General features: G+C 39.6%; 1 protein-coding gene across 11 annotated transcripts in view; it reads right to left on the bottom strand.

The window, feature by feature from the left end:
• The window catches only part of SLC35F5 (solute carrier family 35 member F5), a 58,854-nt gene that overhangs the window by 9,757 nt on the left and 24,324 nt on the right, over positions 1-24,773 (bottom strand). For 7 of the 11 annotated variants that reach the window (XR_009760528.1, XR_009760529.1, XM_061608954.1 and 4 more), the window contains 7 exons: positions 23,922-23,984; positions 17,901-17,982; positions 16,104-16,294; positions 14,322-14,403; positions 11,017-11,104; positions 10,037-10,101; positions 6,210-6,314 (listed from right to left, as the gene is read on the bottom strand). Coding sequence is in view for 9 of the 11 variants with exons in the window: in XM_061608954.1 (XP_061464938.1) it covers positions 6,210-6,314; positions 10,037-10,101; positions 11,017-11,104; positions 14,322-14,403; positions 16,104-16,294; positions 17,901-17,982; positions 23,922-23,984 (676 nt within the window). In the remaining 2 variants the exon portion in view is untranslated. Of the gene's footprint in view, positions 1-1,941; positions 4,651-6,209; positions 6,315-10,036; positions 10,102-11,016; positions 11,105-14,321; positions 14,404-16,103; positions 16,295-17,900; positions 17,983-23,921; positions 23,985-24,773 lie in introns of those variants that run through there. The other 4 variants (XM_061608958.1, XM_061608961.1, XM_061608962.1 and 1 more) reach the window with 3 other exon arrangements.

Consider the following 24,773-nt stretch of genomic DNA (forward strand, 5'->3'; position numbering starts at 1 on the left):
GCCACCCCCCCCTGCAAGTTTTAGTTAGTACTGGCTGCTTTAAACCCTGCCTTTTTCAGGTTTTTAGCCAATAAGTGAAGTCAGGGTTGTGATTGACAAGATTTGTTGACCCCCAGGCAATAGCTAAACCCCATTTCAAGTTCTGAGAACAGTTTCCATTTTCTGCTTGTCTCATATCAGGAATTCAGTAAATATATAACTTTCAGCAGCATAAACTACTTTCTCTGTACAGGATTGCTTCTGAGTAAACATGCATAGGATTGCATTACAACAGAAGATAACAGTAGGATCATAGTTGGCGTAGAAGTGCACATGCTGGTTTTTTAATTACTTGCAAAAAATGGTATACATTTTATCTTTCAAATACCTTTTGAACAGAAGTTTTAAAAAGTATACATTCTGCAGTGTTATACTTTTCTAATTAAGGAGTCAAGCAAGTTTAAGTTTTACTGGACTGTTGAAGAGGGCAGTTTATTTGTCTTATTCATAACCTGTTTTGAAAACCTTCCCAATATGAAGCTTTTCTGGGAGTAAAGCTGAAATGCTAATTCCGCATACCTGGGAGTTAATCCCACTGGATTCAGTAGAACTTACTTTTGAGTAGACATGGTTAGGATTGTGCTGAAAATCAATGGGACTGTTGAGTGAACATAGAAACGGACTGTGTTGTAAATCTTTCCTCCTCAAAACCTTTTTTTTTAAGCAGTTAGGCAGGGCTTACTTAGGTGTCACTGCTTTTATTTGGCAGGAAACTCATACTTATCTTTAAAAAAATATGTTCTGCAATGGCTAACTGGTTTTGACAATAAACTATTATATAGGGTGTATGTATTTTTACATCTCCATGGTGTGCATGTATATGGAATATTTCCAACAACCCTGTGAGGTAGGGTTGGAAACCAAGGCAGCTCTCAACAAGAAATAAAGCCATTTGAAATCTAATAGCCATAAAACAAGTATAAAACAGTTGCAAAACATCTTAAAGTGGCATGAATTTTGGATTGGGAGAACTGCAGTCCCGTGCATGCTTCCTTGTTTGAGTAAGCCCCACTGAATACACTGGGACTTGCTTCTGAGTAAACATGCATAGGATTGCACTATAAATATCTTTACAAGTTGTGTAAATAATAAACATCTTTGCCATTCATGCTTATATAAATATTTCTCCAGACCATGTCTTGATATGTATCTGATTTCATACAGTGCTGGTAAATTATTGTTTACAAATCATTATTTCCTCTACATTTTAAGTGTGCCCTTTTTCCTTAAGGTGCTCATGATTCCCCTCCATTATTTTCACTCTGGGGGCAGATTAAGCTGAGAATGGTGCATAGCCCAGGGTCACCTAGTCAACTTTGAGGCTTATTTCCATTTTAAAATTTAATTAAAATTATCTATATGCAGGCAAAGTTTATGAAGTAATGCAGATCCACACAATACATTTAAAGCACATCCAACTCGAATTTAAAGTGCATGACTTCCGCATAAGAATCCTGGGAAGTATAGTTTTCCCCCTCACAGTTATAGTTCCCACCACCCTTAACAAACTACACTTCCCAGGATTCTGTAGTAGGATTCATGTGCTTCAAATTTATGTTGAATGTGCTTTAAATGCATGGTGTGGATCTGCCCTAGTATGCTGTGTATTCATTAGTGACTTGAAACGAACAATTTTAAAAGATACTTTTTCAAACAGGGCTGTAGCTCAGTGGTAAGGCATATGCTTTGCATGCAAAGGTCCAAAATTCAATCTCTGGAAGAGACTACTGCATGGAATCCTGGAGAGCCAATGCTAGTCCATGTCATCAGTACTGTGCTAGATGATACCAAATGGCCTGGCTTGGTATAAAAGAGGGAAGAGACTCAAGGGCCACAGCGACGCCAACATTTATTTATGTATTTTATTTACAACATTTATATAGCACTTTATTGTAAAAAAATCTCAAAGCGGTTTACAGAAGGAATTAAAACAATAAGATTATTGGCAAAAACAGTTAAAGACAGGCATTTAAAAACTTTCAAAATAATAAAATCAACAATGAGTTAAAAAGAGATTAAAAACATAATAGCTTCTACATGTCTGGGTGGGCTTGCCTAAACAAAAATGTTTTTAGCAGGTGCCAAAATGAGTACAATGAAGGCCCCTGCTGAATGGAAATAGGCAGGGAGTTGCAATGTGTAGGTACTGCTACACTAAAGGATTGATTTGTTACAAGAGCAGAACAAGTACTATGTGGAACCCGTAAAATGGAAAACACACCTTGAACTTGGCCTGGTAGCAAACCGGTAACCAGTGCAGATTTCAGAGCACAGGTATTATGTGATGATAGGGTCTCACTCATATCAGCAACTGTGCCACAGCATTCTGCACTAACTGCAGCCCCTGGGTCAGGTTGTGCTGCATGGGGATTTCTGTGACCTTGGCTGACTGGCTGCCAGGATTTTTTTTTAGTTTTGGTTGGAACACTGACTGGTTGTGTGATGCTGTTTTCTGCCTTACTCATAGGAATCTTGTTGTAGATGGTATTGTATTGCATTTAGGAAATCATCACTGTCTTTTCTTTTTCTTTTCCTATTTGCATTTCATTTACCTCCGACCTTACTCCCTTATATCCATAGAAGCAACAACAGTGGTTGCATGTGGTGAGCTCAACCCCCTTAAACCCACTGATGATGCACCTTGTTATTTGCATGATGGTTTGGTTCTTGCCCAATAGTGGTAAAAGAGAATTCACATACTGGGCAGCGCGGCTTTAACTGCTGTTGTTCCCAAGCTACTACCTGTGAAGGTAGACCGAACCATGTGTGCTTTTTCTCTGTCAATTATTACTCACTGAAATTGGGTTGCTGTCAAAGTGAGTTTATAGCAGCCCATAGAGTAGGCAGGACAGAGTAGAGAATCTTTTTAACTCTTGCTCATTTCTCAAACCTCTCTGTGCAGTGAAGGGTCAAGTCTGTAAAGACGTTTGGAGCAACCACGTTCAAAGGCAGGCAGGGGGTTGCCAACCCTGCTTGGATAGCAATATTGTTGCAGAGGATCCTTAGTCAAGCCTTACCAACAGCACAATCCTAACAATATCTACTCAGAAGTAAGTCCTGTTAAGTTCTATGGGGCTTAGTCCCATGGTTAGAAGTGCAGCCTTCAGGTGCATCCATCTTTACTCGTGAGTGCTCCCATCTAACATCTCTACAACATTCTTCCTACAATGGATTTCTGGTGACTGGCCTGGTCTGAGGGCAGAAGCAAGTAGGTGAGATCCAATGTTCCTTACCCAAGCTCTCTAAACACGTGAGAAGGTATGATCCCATCACTTCAGCTGGACCTGGAAACATCCTCATTTAGCTAAGGTATCTATCTTAATTTGCAATCAGAGAATTTTTTTTGTTTGAGTTGTATGCTCCAAGCAACTGTGGTTGTTGCTTAATGTATCATGTTTAATGACATCACTAGGGCCCACCCCCTATGGCATCACTAGGGTATGCTCCCATATCATCATTAGGTCATGGCCCTGAAATCTCAGGGTTTGGCATGCTTCTGATCTGGCAACCCTAATGCTTACTCATAAGTAAGTCCCACTGTGTTCAGTGGGTATGACTTCCTAATAAGTGTGCTCAGGATTACAATATAACAGAAGCACAGTACAGCTTCAAAATACGTAAATGGTGGGCAGCAGCATAAAATAAGGTGTAAATAATCAAGCAGGCCTAAATGCTTGCTCAAAAAGTGCTTCCTTTGCACTTAAACAATAGTGAGAGATCAAGGCAGGCCTCCCTACCAATGGTATTCCATTTTCTTGAAAAGGCCCTGTCCTATGTAGCCACCTCCTATACCTCAGGTGGCAATGGCACAAGATGCATGACCTCTTAAGATGATGTGTGGATACAGTTATATAGTATACAAAGAACTGACAGGAGGCTTCTAAAGAAAGGCAACATCTACACATCCATTCAGAAGACAATCCTAGATGCATCTGCTCAGAAGTAAATAGCATTCAGTTCAATGAGACTCCCAGGTAAATGTGCATGGACTGAAGCCTCAATTCTCCTTCCTGCTGTACCAGTGCCCATCATCAGTCATAACTGTGGAATTCCCTCTCAACAGAGGTATGTCTAGCATCTTCAAGGTATAGATTTTGCAGTGTGCTGAAGGAACACCTCTTTGCCCTGGCCTTTGACAGTTAAGGTATTTTGTTCTGCACTAACTTCCCTGCCCCCTCACCCCTCCTCCTTTTGGTAAGCAGATGCAACATGCCTCCTGGGATATTAGTGTTGCAGCTCCACACCACCTGGCAAGTTCTGCATGGTTGTTTACAATAAAAATAAACATCATCTAAACAAAAATAACAATTCAGTAACAAAGGCAGAAGCAATGAAACTCAATACATGCTGAAAAGCCTGGGGAAGTTTTTTTTTTAAAAGGTTTTCATCTGGCACCAGGCAAGTTCCCTTGGAAGCAAAGTAAGATCTTGCTCCTGCTTCTTCATCTCTCTACAGCCTTTGATACCATTGACCATGGTATCCTACTGGACCGGCTCCGTGGAATGGGAATTGGGGGCACTGTGTTACAGTGGAACTGTGGAATCATAGCAGAAATGCCATAGGGCGAAGGCTAATAATAATCTCTCTGCATCACCTTCTGGAGTTGTCTCTCTGCAGATAGGAAGGAACCAAAGCAACACTATAGCATGTATACCAAATCCTTATAGCCTGTCCAGAAGGATACCATGGTCAATGGTATCAAAAAGTGCTGCAAGGTCCCAGAATTAATAGCATTGTATTTTCCCTGCCCTTCCTCTTGCACAGGTCATCAACCAAGGAAGTTCCAGTGCCAAACCCAGGCCTAGAACCAGAATGAAACAGTGCTTACAATGGTTTGGTTTAACTAAGGGCAATAACAGGACATGCAGTCACTAAATTCTGCACGAACACTGCAGCTTCCCATGCTGTCCCTCTGACACCTGAGGCTTAGAGCTATACCAGAGCCTGGGAAGAGTCTGTGGAGAGCCCAGGGTAGCTTTTCTTCCCCTAAGATCCCACTCTCAGCATAATGAAACTAGTCATGAGGAACATGCAGATATTGTGGTCTGCAGCAAAGACAGCCTAGTCATAAAACAACTGAATTTCAGCCTCAGGCAGCAAATCTGAATTGCCTAAGAGCAGCCCTGTTGGAACCGACCAAAGGTTCATCTAGACCAGCATCCTATTCTCAGTCGCCAACCAGATGCCTACAGAAAGCCCACAAGCAGAACATGAGCACAATAGCACTCTTTTCACTTCTGCTACCCAATCAAATGGTATTCATCTGGAAGTATACCGGAGGCAGCACAGCCATAATGGCTAGTAGCCATTCATAGTCTTATCTTCCATGAATTTGTTTACCCCCCTTTTAAAGCTATCCAAGATGGCAGCCATTACTACATCTTGTGGTAGTGAATCCCATAATTTAACTCTATGCTGTATGAAGAAGTACTTGCTGAATCTTTCTGCATTCAGCTTCATGAGATAGTTTCAGGTTCTAGTAGTACAACAAAAGAGAGAAAACGTTTCTATCCACTTTCTCCACACCATGCATCATTTTATGCAGTACTATCATGTCCCCTCCTTACTCACCTTTCTTCTAAGCAAAACACTCCAAATGTTGACATCTTTTCCCACAGGGGAGATGCTTCAGCTGCCCTTTTCTGAACCATTTCCCAGCTCTACAATATCCCTTTTGACGTGCAACTACCTGAACTGTACACAGTATTCCAAGGGTGGTTGCACGACGGATTTATATATATTGTGTATGTACATAAATTTAGCCTAAAATACGCTGCCCAAGCTGCTCAAATTTCATGTTTTAACCTCTGGGGCAGTGGTATCATGGGAGAAGATGGTGATGGGCACAGCACAAGTCTAGAGCAACCTCTCTAAATAAGTCTCTGTGTAATGTACATTCCCAGCACCATCTTAGAGGTGCTTTCTTTGAGCAACGGCTAGGAGCAGTGGGGATAGGGGGAGAGAAGGTGGGAGGAAACTGATGGGTAGTGTATCCTTTCTGTGATGGGCAGATGGATACCTGGCCCAGAGGAGCTGTATAAATATTTCATATAAGTTCATAGAATTCAAGATCCTGTTCAGATTTCTCCTTACAGTTTTGCAAACCTGGATAAGCAAGACCTAATTCCCCCACCCCCACAAGTAAGTATTTTTTCACGTTCTGTTCTTACCAAAAAACATTGGTATATCAAGTTTGTCTTCTCTGTCTACTTTTCGTTTTATCATAACTATGTAGATTGCATAGAGCATAGCTCCCACAAGAGACCACAGCGACCCTGCAAATGGGGGAAAAAGCCCCACAAGTTGTGTTAAAATAAAGGTATTCATCACTCTACTATGGACTGAATTTCTTACAAGTTAACATACTGTTAAGATGTTTTATTTATACTCAAACAAATCATATGGAGCAAAAAGGAAAAACATGCAAAATCACATAAAAATGGGCTGTCCACGAGCAAAGCAGACCTTTTGTCTGATCACGAGCAAAGTAGACCTTCCCCTTCCTCTATGTACTTTCCCCCAAGCACACACACACACACAAAAGTAATCTGATCTCGAGTGTTAGGGGACTCTCCAAAACACATTGTGGAGGACATGCAAGTGGCTATAAATGAGAGGAGAAGGTGAAGTCTCATTCCACTCATAGGAGTTTCCTAACATGATGCTGGATATCATCAAAAGTATTATACAGCCACGAGAGTGGCTGTATACTATAGCCAGCATGGATTTTTCACATTCCACAATGTTAAACTGAAAATACCCCCACATGACATTCTGCTCCTTCCCATAAGCTCATTTCAAAACAAAATCTTACAAAACTTATAGTCCTGAACTCAGAAATGTTTGCTTAACAACCCTCTAAGTTTTCATGGCAATACACAAAACAGTCAGAGAGAATCTACAGTTCAAAGTGTAAAACGAGAAAAAAAAATCCAGATCTCTGTTGGTCTTTTTTTCTGTCAGTAGTCTCATAATTTGTTGAAATTAATTAAAAATCAGCCATGTTCACAGAGTACTTGTAATCCTATTACTGACCTTGCCCCATACTCTGACTTTCATCTTCTGCAGTTTGTTAAAAAAAATGCATGGCTGATCTTTAATTAATTTAAGAAATTTAACACTGGTCTCTATGATAGCACAGGCATGGTCAGTAAGAACCAACTGTCAGTGTTTTAAAGCCAGACCCACAGCTGTTTGGTTTGGCTAGTCAAGGGGCCACACCCACGCCAGACATTTATTCCACTCGAAACAGTCATGGCTTCTCCCAAATAATTCTGGGAAGTGTAGTTTAAAAAGGGTCCTGAGAGTTGTTAGAAGACTCCTAGTCCCCTGACAGAGCTCCAGTGGCCAGAATGGTTTAACAGTCAGTTCCTCTTCTGGGGATTGTGGCTCTGTGAGAGGAACAGGGTGTCTCCTAGCAACTCTCAGCACCCTTCACAAACTACACTTCCCAAGATTCTTTGAGGAATGCCATGATTGTTTAAAGTGGAATAAAGGTCTAGTGTGGATGTGGCCAGGGACAGCTTTGGTTTAAATCTGGGTGGGAGACTACATACGTCTCTTGTAGAATAAGACAATGAGGGAAACCCAGAAAAAAATGATACTGTTCACAATGTTTTTCTTTTGGAAATGAAAGGAGCTTTCCGTCTGCCCAGTGCCCACCCTCGCAATTTCCTCCCCTTCCCCTTCCTCAGGTCACTTACACCTATCCTAAACATGATTGTACAGGAGTAAATTCCACTGAACCCAAAAAGCATGCAAATGATCAAACCTGCCCACTCATTCTCCTCCCTCCTCTCTCTTGCCCCTTCCATCACCCCTCCTGCCCCTTCCCTCCCTCTCCTCTCCCCTCCTCTTCCTCCTTCCCATCGTCAGTTTCACCTATCCTAAGCATGACTGCATGGCAGTAAATCCTAATGAACTCAATAAGTATGCAAATGATCAGACCTGCCTCTTCCCTCCCCTCCTTTCCCCTCTCTCCCCCACCTCCTCTCCTCCCTCCTCCTCTCCTTCTGCCTCCCCTCTCCCTCTCCCTCCTCCCCTGACCATTCCAGACCTCCTTCCCTCTTCTCCTCCTCCCCCATGGTCAGTTTTACCTATCCAAAGCGTGACTGCACAGGAGTAAATCCCACTGAACTCAATAAGCATGCAAATGATTAAACCTGCCCTCTTCCTCCCTTCCTGCCTGCTCCCTTTTCTCCTCCCCCTCCCTTCCCCCGTGGTCAGTTTCACCTATCCTAAGCATGATTGCAGGGGAGTAAATCCCATTGAACTCAGTAAGCATGCATATGATCAATCCATTCTCAGCAAACTTGCACAGGATCCCATTTCTTACCTCCCGAATTAAAAAAAGCAGAGAAATTCACTAATAGGCAAAAAAAAAACCTTGCAGATTAAGAATGTACCTATAGCCAACAGATATTTCTCTCAAACTTTAAAAAGCAGGAAAACTGGGCAGCTATAATGAATGCACTAGGGGAGCAGGAGACCTGACCTCCTCTCTGAGATATTGTACTGCCCTACAAATTTGTAAAAATGCAAACACAATTTGGGTTGGTTTTTCACAGTGGAATCCACTTCCTGTGTAGCTTGGAAGAATTTGGTAACATATGCCTCTGAGCAGATGGTGAGTGGCAGCAAAACCTGCAGTCAGCCCAAATAACAGAAACAAGACACGTGCTGTGCTGATCTTGCTTTAGCAGGGAGGAAGCATTAAGGCAGATGATACAGTTCAGATAGTCACTTTATATATGTTTGATTTAGTTTGCAATTTTAGAGAAGTTTTCTATAGTAAATCATTTTCTTTTGCTCCTGTTTCTGTAAATATGTGAAGTACAGCAACTCTTTGCATAATTTACACTAAATGTAAATGTACTGCCTTCAAGTCGATTCCAACTTATGGCGACCCTATGAATAGAGTTTTCATGAGGCTGAGAGGCAGTGACTGGCCCAAGGTCACCCAGTGCACTTCATGGCTGTGTGAGGATTTAAACCCTGGTCTCCCAGGTCATAGTCAAACACCTTAACCACTAACAATTGTGGAATAATGGCACTGACTATTCTGCAGAATAGTATCAAATGGACATGAGGAGTGTCTCAGTTTGCACAAGATAAAACAGCGGGAGGTGAAATATATTCTAGCAAATTTCTAGGTGTGCTCTATGTTTTTAATTGACCATGCGCATCCTTCCTTAAGTGGAGTAGCTTAAGCATAGCAGGCTGAAAACATGCATCTTGGGCAGACCAACTTTGTTTTTTCCAACAGCTAGAGTCATTGCTTAAGTATCAATAAATTGTAATCAGTCTGATTTTACATCAAACTGCAGTTTCAAATTCAACTGTTAATGCACCCAAAATAGAACATAACCTCCAGTTTGAAACACAAAGGGCTGTCTTCACCATCATATGACATTAATCAATAAAAAGGCTTTGAAACTAATAAAAATAAATTTGATACAGATTTCTAGGATGAATGAGAGAAATATAATTTTCTAGGTTAGACTCTGTAGAAACAGTAGTAACACAGGAAGGAAGCAAAGTAAGAAGAACACCAAGAAACATACAAAAAATGTAATTGTCCATCTTTGGAAATGCAGTTCCTCACTGCAGGTGTTGCCACCACTCACCATATGCTCAGAGGCACGTTACCAAATTCTTCCAAGCTACACAGGAAGTGGATTGGACTGTGAAAGACCAATCCAAATTGTGTTTGCATTTTTACACATTTGTAGGGCAGTACAATATCTCAGAGAGGAGGTCAGGTTTCCTGCTCCCCTGGTGCATTCACTATAGCTGCCCAATTTTCCTGCTTTTTATGTTTGACAGAATTATCTGTTGGCTATAGGTATATTCTTAAACCGCAAATGTTTTTTTTGCCTATTAGTGAACTTTATTAAAGAAAACACTAAGTCTTCTAAAATTGCAGTGCACTACAATCTATACAGTATGTACTCAGGCATCTTAATAAAACAGTTATCAAATTGTTGGGAAAATGTACCTATTGTATCTCTTCCAGCAGATTTCTCAGACCCAGACAGATTCACAAGGACAACGCCGCCAATGCTATTTAAGAAATAAAGTTATTATGTTCAAGTTAAGTTTAGTAAGACATTCTGTATAGAAATCACTCAGATGTATTGTGTGACTATTTACAAATATGGATTATTTAAAATAATATTTTGTTTTCTTTCTTTACTATACTGCTCAAAAATAGACAAACCAGGATTAACAATACTTTGAAAGGCAAACCATCTTAATGGCTCAGATAAATCAAGTTCAAGGAGAACTCTTTTAAGTTTGTTTATGGGAAGTATACACAGATATATAAATAATATGTGAAGAAGCCCTAAGCATAAAGTCTAAGCCATTTTAATATATGGTTTTGGTCACTAAGTACACAAGGCAATCAAAATAGTCTATAGAAAATTTAACCTTTGATAATGAGAGCCGGCGTAGTGGTTAGAGTGCTGGACTACGACCTGGGAGACAAGGGTTCGAATCCCCACACAGCCATGAAGCTCACTGGGTGACCTTGGGCCAGTCACTGCCTCTCAGCCTCAAAGGAAGGCAATGGTAAACCACCTCTGAATACTGCTTACCATGAAAATCCTATTCATAGGGTCGCCATAAGTCGAGATCGACCTGAAGGCAGGCCATTTCCATTTCCATGTCACACAGTGATTTAACAATGTTTGCTTGGCATTATTAACTTAAGTAGCTCAGATTAGGACTGGATGACAATTCTAGTCATGAATTGCTTATAGTAAAATGGAACCATGGACAAAACAACTGTCAGAACAAGAGCAATACCTTAGCAGGCATTCTGAAACTTCCCCCCCCTACAGCTGTACACGATCTACTGCATCTAAAAATAGTGACAAAGCCTTCACTACTAAATCCAGCTATCTAAAAGAATGTAAGAAAATTCAAGCCTGTGGGAGAGAAGAAAATTGGAGATTAAGGAGTCTATATTCTTACCTTAAAATGACCGCTAACAATTTTGACAGGGTAAACCTGTCTCCACTGTTACTTGGAAACACTGCAGCTAGGATTAAGGTGAATAATCCTGCACAAAGAGAGAATTTAAACTTTTAAAAAATTATTTAATACACAGTGCAAAGAAGTACTCCAATGCCTTATCAGATGAAAACCTACTAAATTGAAAAATATAACAATCAAAGAAAGAAAGGGTGGGATGCAGAATAAATTAGTCTCACGTAGGACCCATTGAAATTAATATGAAAAAGTTAGTCCTAATCAATTGAAGTTTCACTGATTTCAGTAGGCTCTAGCTGTTACAGCACAATCCTAAACAGATGTACTCAGAAGTCCTATGAAGTTCAATGGGACTTAGTTCCACATATGTGAGGTTAGGATTGCAGACATGTGGTCTCCCAACCAAATTTAAACCAAAGTTGACGCTGATTAGCAAAGTGAAACAGCTGTTAGTTCAGTTTTTAGAACACCAACACTTTGTTTTTTACTGAGCATGTCCTGTGCTATCATAGACTCCAAGATTATTTTTCTTAAATTAATTAAAAAATCAGCCATGCATTTTTTTAAAAAAACGTTTAAACTGCAGAAGATGAAGGTCAGAATATGGACCAAGGTCAGTAATAGGATTAGAGGTACTCTGTGTGTGTGTCTGATTTTTAATTATTTCCAATAAATTATGAGACCACTGAACAAAAAGTCCAACAGAGTTCTGGATTTGTTTAAGACTTGTTTATCAACTAAGTGTCTTATTTGATACTTTAAACTGTGGATTCTGAGTGTTTTGTGTATTTTGTGTATCACCATGAAAACTTAGAGGGTTGTTAAGCAAGTGTTTCTGAGTTCAGGACTATGTTTTCTAAGATTTTGTTTTGAAAATGAGCTTATGGGAAGCAGCAGAATGTGACTGGGGGTATTTTCAATTTAACATGGTGGAATGCAAAACATCCATTCTGGCTATAGTATACAGCCACTCTTGTGCCTGTATAATTTAATAATACTTATCCTATTAAAACAATTAATTCTTTAATGTAGATTGACCATATCAGATGGTTTTCTAAAAAGTATTTAATCCTTTAGCTCCTTCTAGGTTCATAATTATGTACAATAAAAATGCTTTGTTATTGAAGTCTTTTTGTTCATGTTGTCCTTTCATGCTGAGACAACAGTAAGTTAGTGAAGTGGACGGGGAGAGACTGTTTTGAATGTAACTAGCAGTCCATCAAACTCATTTTTTATTATCAAAATTTACAGTGCCTTGCAAAAGTAATCAGACCCCTGACCAAGGCTCTCATATTACTGAATTACAAATGGTACATTGTAATTTCGTTCTGTATGATATCTTATTTTGAAACACAAACTCAAAATCAATTATTGTAAGGTGGCATTGGTTTTATGTTTATTTATTTAGAACAAGATAAATATGTAGGGAAATGTTTGGAAATGTTGGTAAGAAATGTTGGAAAATGTTTGTAAGAAACATAAAAAACTGAAACATGTTGCTTGCATAAGTATTCAGCTACCACACGTTAATATTTGGTAGAGCCACCTTTCGCTGCAATAGCAGCTTTAAGTCTTTTGGGGTAGGTATGTACCAGCTTTGCACACTGCGTTGGAGGGATTTTGGCCCATTCTTCTTGGCAGATTCACTGCAGGTTGTTCAAGTTGGTTGGACGTCGCTTGTGGACTGCAATTTTCAAATAGCGTCACAGATTCTCAATGGGATTGAGATCAGGACTTTGACTGGGCCACTGTAGAACATTCACCTTTTTGTTCTTGAGCCACTCCAATGTTGCTTTGGCCTTGTGCTTGGGATCATTATCCTGCTGAAAAGTGAATTTCCTCACAAGCTTCAGTTTTTCAGTGAACTGAAGCAGGTTCTCTTGCAGTATTTCCCTGTAATTTAGTCCATCCATTCTTCCTTAATTTGAACAAGATGCCCAGTCTCTGCTGATGAGAAGCATCCTCACAACATGATGCTGCCACCACCATACTTCACTGTAGGGATGGTGTGTCCTGAGGCATGGGCAGTGTTAGGTTTGCACCACACATAGAGCTTTGAGTTTGGGCCAAAAGCTCTATCTTGGTCTCATCTGACCACAAAACCTTTTCCCTCATCGCAGCTGGGGCACTCTCATGCTTCTGGCAAACTTCAGACATGCTTTCAGATGGTACTTTTTGAGTAATGGCTTCTTCCTTGCCACCCTCCCATACAGGCTAGTGTTATGCAGACCTCTTGATATGGTTGACTGGTGCACCATTACTCCACTCCCGGCCACTGAACAGTCCTTCAAAGTGATTGTTGGCCTCTCGGTGGCTTCTCTCACAAGTCTCCTCCTTGTCTGAGTACTGAGTTTTGAGGGACGGCCTTTTCTTGGCAGTGCCTGGGTGGTATGATGCAGCTTCCACTTCCTGTTTATTGATCCAACTGTGCTCACTGGGATATCCAAACACTTGGATATTAGTTTGTTCCCTTTTCCTCATCAATGCATTTGTATTACATTATCTTTAACTTCTGCTCTTCGGTCTTCATTTTCCTTCAGATCCACAGCCTGACCAATGATCCTTCAATAGTGGTGTTTTTATCCTGACCATGTGACAGCAACTTTGATGGTTCACAGGTGGAGGCCAATTGTAAGGTAAATGCATCCTCGATAGGGCAATTTCTTTCATCTGTGTAAACTGGGAGTTTCTACAGCACCGGGGTTGAATACTTATGCAACCAACATGTTTCAGTTTTTTATGTTTCTTACAAACATTTCCCAACATAAAACCAATGTCACCTTACAATAATTGATTTTGAGTTTCAGTGTTTCAAAATAAAAGATACAGAACAAAATTACAATGTACCATTTGTAATTCAGCAATATGAGAGCACTGGTCAGGGGTCTGATTACTTTTGCAAGGCACTGTATATCCCAACTTTCTAGAAAATATTCAGGGCAGCTTTTAAACAATGTCACTAAGATAAATTGCTAGAGGTAATTCTGCTTATTTGATCAGGGCTTGCAGCAATACAATCTGGGGATGGGGCATGGGTATATTTTTGGGGGGCTCCTGCTGAGATGAAGAGCAGGATATAAATAAAATAATAACTAAATAAGTAAATAATAGAAGACAGAAATTCCAGTAAAAAGGGGGAGATGGGGAGAAAAGAAAGCCAATCATCAGGTATAGTTTGACACAAAAATACAGAATAATTTTCTTAAAACATGCAATGAATGAGATAATATTGTAGGTGCTAAAGTTAAGTGTGTCAACAGTTTTTGAATATATGTTTCATTTCTTACCAGATGTTGAAGACAGAATATTAACAATGGCCACTTGGGTGTCCGAGAGTGCTTCTTGATAAGAAAAATTTGCCAAGAACCACTAGGATATTAAACAACATGTATTAGTATAAACACGTTTCTTGTTTTCATTCCTGTGAATTTTAGTTTCCATTTTGTGTTTCAAAAAGTTAGAAGAAACTCATAAACCATTAAAAAAATAAACATAAAAGGTTAATCTAGTTTTAGGCTATAATGAGAGCATGCTCAGGGGAATGGAGGGAATCAATTTATATTAAGAGGAAATAAAAGAATTAGGCAACCAGAAAACAAAATAATTTAGGGCATTTATATACAAAGTGTGAAATCTAATGGTGTCAGTGCACAAGCAGAATGGACTTCCACTCATGCAATGGGAATTCACCCATCATCTCTCCCTGACAAATCTATTCCGGAGGATCACCAATCCTCCAAAGCAGATGGGAGACATGGGTGAAGGAGAGGAAGTCCTGTTGCACAAGTGGAGATATATCTGTATGACATTGAATTTTGCCCTAATGTTTTGCAGCTGTTTAAAAAAATCAGAGGAATATTCTGGAAGCAACAATGATTTTTCACACACATGCACACATAGTTATAAAAAGTTTAGAACTATCAAATACAAACATATTGGCTCCAAAAAAGAGAGAGGTAATTATGCTTAAAGTTGATTCATTTCAATTGGACTTAAGTCTCACGGGACAAGTTAAAACATGATTAACTTGAGCAACTAACTTTCTCTGTATTGATGCCACTATATCTCTCTATAGCTTGAAAGAAATGTATTTTGCTGGAAAGCTGAATCTCTCTATAACTGGGGGAAAAACCACATACATTGCATCACACACTATTTGTCGAAAACAATGAAAGAAATAACGATCTATGGCTCTCTAGTTCCTCTTTGGAAACTGCTAGACACATTTCCCAATATTACTAGATACAGTCATACAAGATGGGTTAAGCAACAGCAATTCATCAAGTCTGCAATTATATACCCAAATTCTAAATACCACTACGTGTCAACTAAATGTACTCATATATAAAGGTACAATACACTTCAAAACTAAATGCAACACTCCTTCTGACCCAAAAGGTCATATAAGCCTGTCCCATCTATCTATAATGCTAGAATCTGTACAAATTATAATGGATTTTAGACACTGTTGTGCTAGTAGCGAAATGGAAAATATACACTTCAGTGTCGCCTTTATATAGTAAAAAATCTACTGCATCTTATACTCTAGATGGCAGTTTTGCATTTAATTTTAAAACGTGGCTAGATAAAATATTACAACTGCAACTTTAATTCTCTGATTGGATCCAGCCAATTTTAATCAGTGTAGATAAATGGAGCTGAAAATTAAAAGCACATTTTTAAAGCTCTTTTCATTCTGGTGAATTATTGTAACAGAGAATGAAAACATTAAAGATGGCCTTTCCTTCTAATAATGAATGACAGCTTTTGTTTATAATATTGTAAGTTCTCTCACTCTGCCTTTAATAAGTCACCTATGGTGAAGTTTGTGTAAACAACCACATTTCAGTTCAATCAGTTAAAAGGCAATTAATTAATGGACAGCCCCATAATTATCCCTCTCTTGAAATGGCATGAATAAATTAAATGACTAGGTCAACACCCAAATTATCTACTCTATTTTTAGACAAGCTTTAAAAAAACTAAATAGGGCAAAAAGAATACAAAATAACTGACTTTCCAGTTTTATATATTTAAAAACAATATTTAAAAAAGAATAGGTGACATACCACAAAGCAAAAGAAAAAGCTGATTTTGGCTACTTGAGATGCAGTAAGCTTCCCTACAGCTTTTAATATTGAATCCTGTTCCTTAAGTGTTGGATAAGACATACGAGACAGCTTTGCTTCCAATGCATGGCTTGATGGGAGTTGTCGAATCTCCATAATATTACTGAACCTTACACGAGGCTTTTTGGGAGCTTAAGGGGGGGAAAGAGTAGTGCAGGTCATTATACGTAGTAGACTGGAACAGAAAAATAATCCACAGTATAAGGCCAAGACTTCCAAATTACAATTCAGAGACTAAACCCATGTTTAACTACTTGCACAATTAGTTTTACTAGAGCAAAATGGTTTGTGTTTATGGACTACCCATTTGGTGCAAAAAAAGAGCTGTAATTAAAAGTTGCGCCTTCAGAGTTTCCATCTCCACTGAACACATTCATTATATTTAAGGAAAACACAAGACTTCCTCAATTTTGGGGCAGCTACTTGTATTTTCAAGTACACACCTTTAATGAACTTGTTCTTAGAAGAAAAGCAAAGTTAGGGATTTAATATTAAAAATTTGTCCTGAAGATAGTTTAAGTAAAGCTACTATACCATCTTGTGGTTAAACCAATAGAAGGCTTAGATCAGCCACTGGCTACGCCAAGTAACAAAAACTATTAGTCTATTTCTACTCCTACACACCTGTTTCCGAGAGATATTAGGCTATAGCAATGAAGAGTTCTTAGGCGTCAAGTATACATTGCACTATTCAACTTTCATTCCTCAAATACAGATAAACACACGTAAAAGGGACCAACAGAATCTGAAGACTAAGTTTAGAATCTATATTGCAATGCACTATTGTATTTTGTTTTATACACTGCAGTAAAGTGTCTGGCAGCAAATGGCTGAATTTGTCAAGTCATGGAATGTTCACATTATTGTAAGATGACCAACCCTTTGTAAGTACAAGATCAAATTCTGCACCAAGAGAATGAGGCCCAGGTTGAACGTAAAGGGAAACTATTTTGTTACATCGCAATAGGGGATTGTGGTTTGTTTTGCTCAAACAAGACATGAATAGTAAGTAACCAAGAACAAACTTTGGCTTTGTATCATGGTTTGTTTTGAGCGAAACAAACCAAAACCACCAGCTCAGATGTAGCACTAAAGCCTGGAATTGTGGTTTGTTGTTCCCATTAACCAGGAGGAGAAGTGAAGCAGGAGCCTTTTGTGTGTCCATGCTAAACCATTAACTAAGGTTTACCATAACATGCAGATGCTGCCTATTTGTGGTAGCGTGCAAAAATAGCAAGCTGTATTTTCTTAGAATCTCGCAAAAATTTCACTAAACTTTGTGAAACCATATGAAACTTCTGATGTTAAGATATCCTTTGCATGCTCCCTACTTCAACACGGTGCTGGTCAATTGCTTGTTTCAGTATTTGCCTTCTGCATGAAATCCAAACATTGATGCAATCTGTTAATTCTCAGATTAGAAGCTTTTACTTTATTTTTTGATTTAACAGAATATCCATATTTTAGTATTTAGTATCTTTACCTAGTTCAGTTGTATGATTTTTAATTGTATTTTTATAGTCATGCTGTGGACCACCTGAATGAAACCCATGGACCACAGTTTGGGAACCCCTGACCTAATTATCACAAGATCATATTTTGGACAATATTGTATTTCAGAACATAAGGGCACCCCAAACCCAAGTTTTTAGGTATCAACAGATTTAACATTAACATTTTAACATTAAATGAACATATAAGATGTTAGATAGCAAGTATTTTGAAGTATTCACTCACTTTTTTCAGAATCACCATTAGTGCTGCTACATTTTTCACTTGGCAAGTCATGAAACTTTACAGGAACATATAAAGGTTCACTCTGAAATGCAGTATAACAAGTTTCCAATTATGTATCATAGTTACCAAAATCATAAAATAAAATGTACTAACAGTACAATTCTTTCAGTGCAGTATTTACTCAGAAGTATAAGCAGAGATATAAATTGTTTAAACAAACAAAATTAAGTTCCACTGTGTTCAGTTGAACTAAATGCTAGGGAAATGTGTATAGGAATGCAAGCACAGCTTGCTAACTTGCAATAAATCTATTAACCAAATGCAGAAAACAAAATCTCAATAAAATGAACTGAATTTACCAAACTTCTTTTTCTAGTTCAAAAACTAGAAGCATAAATCTTTACCCTGTTTTATGCTATATCTCACATTGTAAACATGTTAACAGAGAGGCCATGATTCAAAGAACCATAAGGTTGTTCCTATGGCCCTGGGCTTTTAAGGCTTCTGCTCTCTACAGCAGTCTCCTGCAAGCTCCTTCCCCCAAAGTGATAATGGGATGCCCTGGTATTGCACCAGACACAAGACAAAGGATTGTAGCTTGAAGGAAAAATGAAAGACTTCCACATGTGCACGGAAGTACTTTATGCACATAGCAACAATCTTCTCATGAATCTTTTATAGCTACAAACATGCCAAAAACAGCAGCAGCAGCAGCAGCTAAACACGGGACTGATCTTTAACTGCTAAATATTGATTTTTGCCATTTTGGGCAAAAAATGGGAATTACATCTCAGGGTAAAAATTTTATTCTTTGAATTAAAATAAATGTTTACAAATATAACAGTTTACAAATATTGGGTTATATCAAATTCTGCTTTACACTAGCAAAAAATGCTTCTGCACATGCAAGGCAAGCCACCAGATTTTTGCTGATCCACCTACGTGCTTGCAGCCCTCAGGAGCAGCTTTTCAGGGACCATGGGATTCTGTGAGCAGAGGTGCACTGAATACAACCCACTGAAATATATAATTTCTTCCCTTTTAAAATTTACATCTTTGCCAGTGACAGACCTTTTTTTTGGCATGCATTCAAGGTCATCCTAAAAAAGTTACTAAAGGTGATCTATTTGTAATCAACAATATTGAGTTATTGTTCCTGGCCAAGGAGAATTTACTTTTCAACATACTTGCCCTTTCCCCACTCCCCAATATAATATTTCATATATTTCCCTATATAGTGATGGGTATCCTTCATTAGAAACCTTCCACAACTTTAAATTGGTAAGATAATAGTAACCATTTCATTGATTAAAATATGTCTAGCTTGCTTTTCAGGCCCATGGAGCCCCAACTACATCTTCCTGTTAAAACTGCCAACTCAGCATGCATTTATTGTTCAGTGGCTTGGATTCAATGATGGCCTTCCTCAGGCAAGAAGTATCTTCTGCATACAGAAGAACTGTTTCTGACCCAGTGGTAGAGCACTGAACAAGAAAACTGAAATAAAATCAGAAATCTTCTTTTCTTTGTACAGTTGCAGCTGGGGCTTAAAAAGACCATGTTTACAAGCAATTGCTGCAAGTGTTTTCCAATGGGGAAATGCAAATATTAGGGTCCTGCACCGCAATGGGAAACTGCATATGCCCCAGATACAGACATGTAGTTGAGTGATCAAATGTTCACAGAACAGCAATAAGTGAACTCATTCTGCTTACACTTCTTTGGATATAAGTGGCAATATAAGATGTCCCTTATACAGGTTCTGGCTACTAGCTCTGATCTTTACTAGCTCTGATATCAATAGTATTCATCCAAATGAAGAAGTTTGACAGAATTATAAATCTTATTTTTTTTCACCTCCTCATTTAAAGCCCACTCACTTGAGTAGAATGAATTAAACTGTATATAGATAGCAATATTAATGTTGGCTAGATTAATGATTACTGAATTCAGAAAAAATATAAACACAAGTGCAAGTAGAATCATAGAATTGTAGAGTTGGAAGAGGCCTATCAGGCCATCGAGTCCAACCCCCTGCTCAATGCAGGAATCCAAATTAAAGCATACTGTGGAATCATTTTCATTGACCCTATGCTTCAGAGCTTCCATCTTTGTTCTGCTCTGACCTATATGTACCAGGTGCAAAAAGTGAGAAAAACAAAAGACCACAGAACTTCTGTGATATTTAAACTGCCTAACTGCTGTAACTGCAAGGTGCCCTGCTTACTGAAACACATGTTTTTGTAACTTTCCATTGCCTATAATATAGGGAAAGTTTGCTTGTTTCTATACAAATCATATACCTCTAAAAGATGTTTTTAACTTCAGCAGGCAGAGAGCTGGTGGTGACAGTCTGGGTTGCTAACTGTCATTTCCATTCCCTCCCTGCATGCTTGTATCTCTGTTTATAATAAAAGTTTCTTGCATGACCCAGTCTCCAAAGTCTATGGTGGATTTCCATGACAATACCCAACAGGTGGCTGTCCAGCTGCCTCTTGAATGCCTCCAGCATTGCAGAGCCCACCACCCTCCCTAAATAATTCGTTCCATTGTCATACCGCTCTAACAGTCAGGAAGCTTTTCCTGATGTTCAGTTGAAATCTGGCTTCCTGTAAGTTTAAATCCCCCCCCCCATCTTGGTTGATGCAGGTGTGCAAACTACATGCACATGCCATGTACGCTGATGTGAGAGGTATGTGGGGTTCATGGGCTGGCTTAATATCCCCACACAGCCTGTACTGGGAGAGGATGTTGGCCTTCAGTGCCGTGGTCCAGGGGAAGGCTGGTGCCCAATCTTGGGACTAGGTTAGGCTGGAAGACAGTGACTGGCCCAAGGTCACCCAGTGAGTTCCATGACTGAGTGGGAATTCGAACCCTGGTTTCCTAGGTCCAACACTTTATTTATTTATTTAAAATATTTATTTCCCGCCCTTTTACCCTACAATAGGGCACTCAAGGCGGCTACAATAAAATTGCACACATATATAATAGAATACACAATTGAAACACAAACATTACAGTAAATTAAAATACATAAAATGCATTATGCATACACATACACACCCATACAAACATAGATACATGCATATGAGGGAGTGAGAATAAAAGAACTTAAAAGATAAAAATAAAAGATAAAAAACTTAAAAAACACTCTCACCATTACACCACAATGGCTCTGGCATTTCAGCCCACCAATACATTTAACTATAACTGAGACAGCATTTTGAAAACTAATGATTGAAGAAGTGTTTGAATGACATGCCTTTAATATTTCCCTAGGCTAAGGATATTACCTTGTAAATCAGAAACATTTTTGCTCGTATGATTTTACAGCCACAGGAGTGACTGTAAACTGTAGTCAGCATGGATTTTTTGCATTCCACAATGTTAAATCAAAAATACCACCCATGCGATTCTGATGCTTCCCATAAGCTCATTTCAAAACAAAACCTTACAAAACTTATAGTCCTGAACTAAGAAACGCTTGCTTAACAACCCTGTAAATTTTCATGGCAATACACAAAACAAAGAGAATAGAGAGTTCAAAGTATAAAAACAGAGAGAGAAAACCCAGCCCCCTTTTGGACTTTTTTCTGTCAAGAGTTCTCATAATCTGTTGAAATTCATTAAAAATCAGCCATGTTCACAGAGGACCTATTACTGACCTTGCCCCATACTCTGACCTTCATCTTCTGCTGTTTAAAAGTTAAAATGCCTGGCTGATTTTTAATTAATTTAAGAAATTTAGCATTGAACTTAATGATAATGTTGGGCATGCTCAGTAAGAACCAACTGTCAGTGTTCTAAAAGCCAGACTCACAGCTGCTGGGCTTGCCTAATCAGGGGGCCACACCCACACCTGACATTTATTTCACGTGAGACAGTCATGGCTTCCCCCCAAAAATCTACAAAAGTGTAGTTTGTGAAGGGTGCTGAGAGGAGACTCCTATTCCCCTGACAGAGCTCCAGTGGCCAGAGTGGTTTCACAGTCAGCTGCTCTGATTGAAGCTCTGTGAGAGGAATAAGACATCTCCTAGCAACTCTCAGCACCTTTCACTAACCACACTTCCCAGGATTCTTTGGGAGAAGTCATGACAGTCTAAACTGAAATAAAGGTCTGGTGTGGATGTGGCCAGGGACAGCTTTGGTTTAAATTTGGGTGGGAGGCTACATGTGCCTGCTGTGAAATAAAATGGTGGGGGAAACCCTGAAAAAGAATGATACTGTTCACGTCTTCTTTTTGGAAATGAAAGGGGCTTCCTCTCTGCCCAGTGCCCACCCATCCAATCTCCTCCCCTCCCCCTCCTGCACGTTACCAAATTCTTCGAAGCTACACAGGAAGTGGATTGGACTGTGAAATGTAGCTTTACGTCTACCCATTGCCCATCCACCCTATCTCCTCCCCTCCCTTTCTCCTCCCTCCAGTCAGTTTCACCTATCCCAAGTGTGATAAGTAAATCCTATTGAACTCAAAAAGCATGCAAATGATGAAACTTGCTCTCTCCTCCTCCTATCTCCTCCCTTTTGCCCATTCCCTCCCCCTATCTTTCCAATCCCCTCCTCCTCCTTCCTCTCCCTTCTTCCCTCTCCTGTCTGCTCCCCCTCCTCCTCCATGGTCAGTTTTGCCTATTCTAAGCATGATTGCATGGGAGTAAATCCCATTGAACGCAACAAGCATGCAGATTATCAGACCTTCCTTTCCCCTCCCCCTCTCCTCCCCCTCCCTTCCTTCCCCCCTCCTCACCCTTCCTCCTCCCTTCTTCCTCCCTTCCCCTCTTCCTTCTTCCTCCTCCCCTGCCCACTCCATCCCTCCCTCCTTCTGCTCCTCCCCCATAGTCAGTTTTACCTATCCTAAGCATGATAGCACAGGAGTAAATCCCACTGAATTTAATAAGCATGCAAATGATCAGTCCGTTCTCAGCAAACTTGCACAGGATCCCATTTCTTACCTCCCATTTCTTAAAAAGCAGAGAAATTCACCAATAGGCAAAAAAAAAAAAACCCTTGCGGTTTAAGCACATACCTATAGCCAACAGATATTACCAAATTCTTCCAAGCTACACAGGAAGTGGATTGGACTGTGAAAGACCAACCCAAATTGTGTTTGCATTTTGACAACTTTGTAGGGCAGTCCAATATCTCAGAGAGGAGGTCAGGTCTCCTGCTCCCCTGGTGCATTCACAATAGCTGCCCAATTTCCCTGCTTTTTAAAATTTGATAGAAGTATCTGTTGGCTATAGGTACATTCTTAAACTGCAAGATTTTTTGCCTATTGGTGAATAAGTATACCTCCCTAGTTCAGTTCTTATATAAAATGGCACTATGTCTTTTACAGATCTCAGTGCTTACTTTCAATACTAATTAAAACCAAACAACAAATGGATACCATCACATAGTGGAGGACAATGAAGTAGTGTGGCGGTACTTACCTGACCTCCCAGCAGGTGGGTCTCTGCTGCTTACCAGGAGGATGAGTGGGAGGGGCAAGGTGGCAGGGAGATTGTTGCTGTGCAAATGCACCAGCAGAGCCAATTCAGTTTTCCTGCTAGTGCTTTTCCACAGTGCTGACCTATCTGCTGCCTTTCCCCTCCCAGTAAACAGCAGTAACCTACCTGCTGGGAGATCAGGTGGTATTATTTATTTGATTGATATCTCACACCTTCCCCCAAAGCAGCCCAGGACAGCAAACATGTGAATACTGAAATGAACTGCCTTCAAGTCATTTCTGACTTATGGCGCCCCTATGAATAGGGTTTTCATGGTAAGCGGTATTCAGAGGGGGTTTACCATTGCCTTCCTCTGAGGCTGAGGGGCAGTGACTGGTCCAAGGTCACCCAGTGAGTTTCATGGCTGTGTGGGGATTTGAACCCTGGTCTCCCAGGTCATAGTCCAACACTGTAACCACTACGCCACACTGGCTCTCACATGTGAATACTAAAACAATACAATTAAAATGGTAAGCATTGCATCCCTATCTGTTACCACACAAAATATTACTATCACTTAAATGCGAGAGCTTACCAAAGAACTGTTTACAGTATTGTCGGTTGTACAGGCCATAAAATAGCCTTCAGCATCTGCAAACTAATCAGAGATTTAACGTTTAAAATTCAGCTGAGACAATACTATGCACATACAGATTAAACATACTGTATGCTTATACCATAGGGCATTATCAATAACTTCAGGTAAGATGGCACCCAGGAAAGCTGCCTCCCCCCGCTGGCAAAAAAGACAGATCCATCTCCTTTCTGCCCTTTGGCTTGGTGCTAGGATAGTTTCAGCTGCTACAGCTTCAAAGCCAAGACTCTTTGGCATGAAGGCTTTTCTAAGAAAGGGTAGGGAAACAGCTTAGTGCTTCAAAACCAATGTGATAGGCAGCACTTGATTAAACTGACTGCAAACCATCGGCTGTTTGATTTCCCCAATTATGCTCTTTTCTGGAATGGCTTCAGCCTGGAGTCAGAGGCCAATCTTGTGAACAGTCAAAAACAAGCAAACATACATACATACATATTCCTACGATTAACCAGGAATTACCCAGCAGCCTGAACTAACTTGAGTCCACCAAGTCCATCTGGATTCCAGCAAGCAAATTTAGTTTTTTAAACATTTAAAATTACTGTTTGAATAGTTCCTCTTCAAACAGCTTGAGAACTAGTTAGTAGTCATTCAGACTTTCACAACATCACTTGGCAACCTCAGACCTCACAAGTAATATTTGGGAACTGCAAACAAGAACTTTTGAGGAAGTGAGTTTTTTGAGTTATTGTTTACCCATAAACTTCTTACTATTTTGTTCAGATGCCAGACCTCAGAGCAAAGAGGGATAAGAATACAACACAGCACATATTATATTACTGTGCCTCTATC

This window comes from Rhineura floridana, chromosome 2 (assembly GCF_030035675.1).
Source record: "Rhineura floridana isolate rRhiFlo1 chromosome 2, rRhiFlo1.hap2, whole genome shotgun sequence".
In the NCBI taxonomy this organism is placed as follows: Eukaryota; Metazoa; Chordata; class Lepidosauria; order Squamata; family Rhineuridae; genus Rhineura; species Rhineura floridana.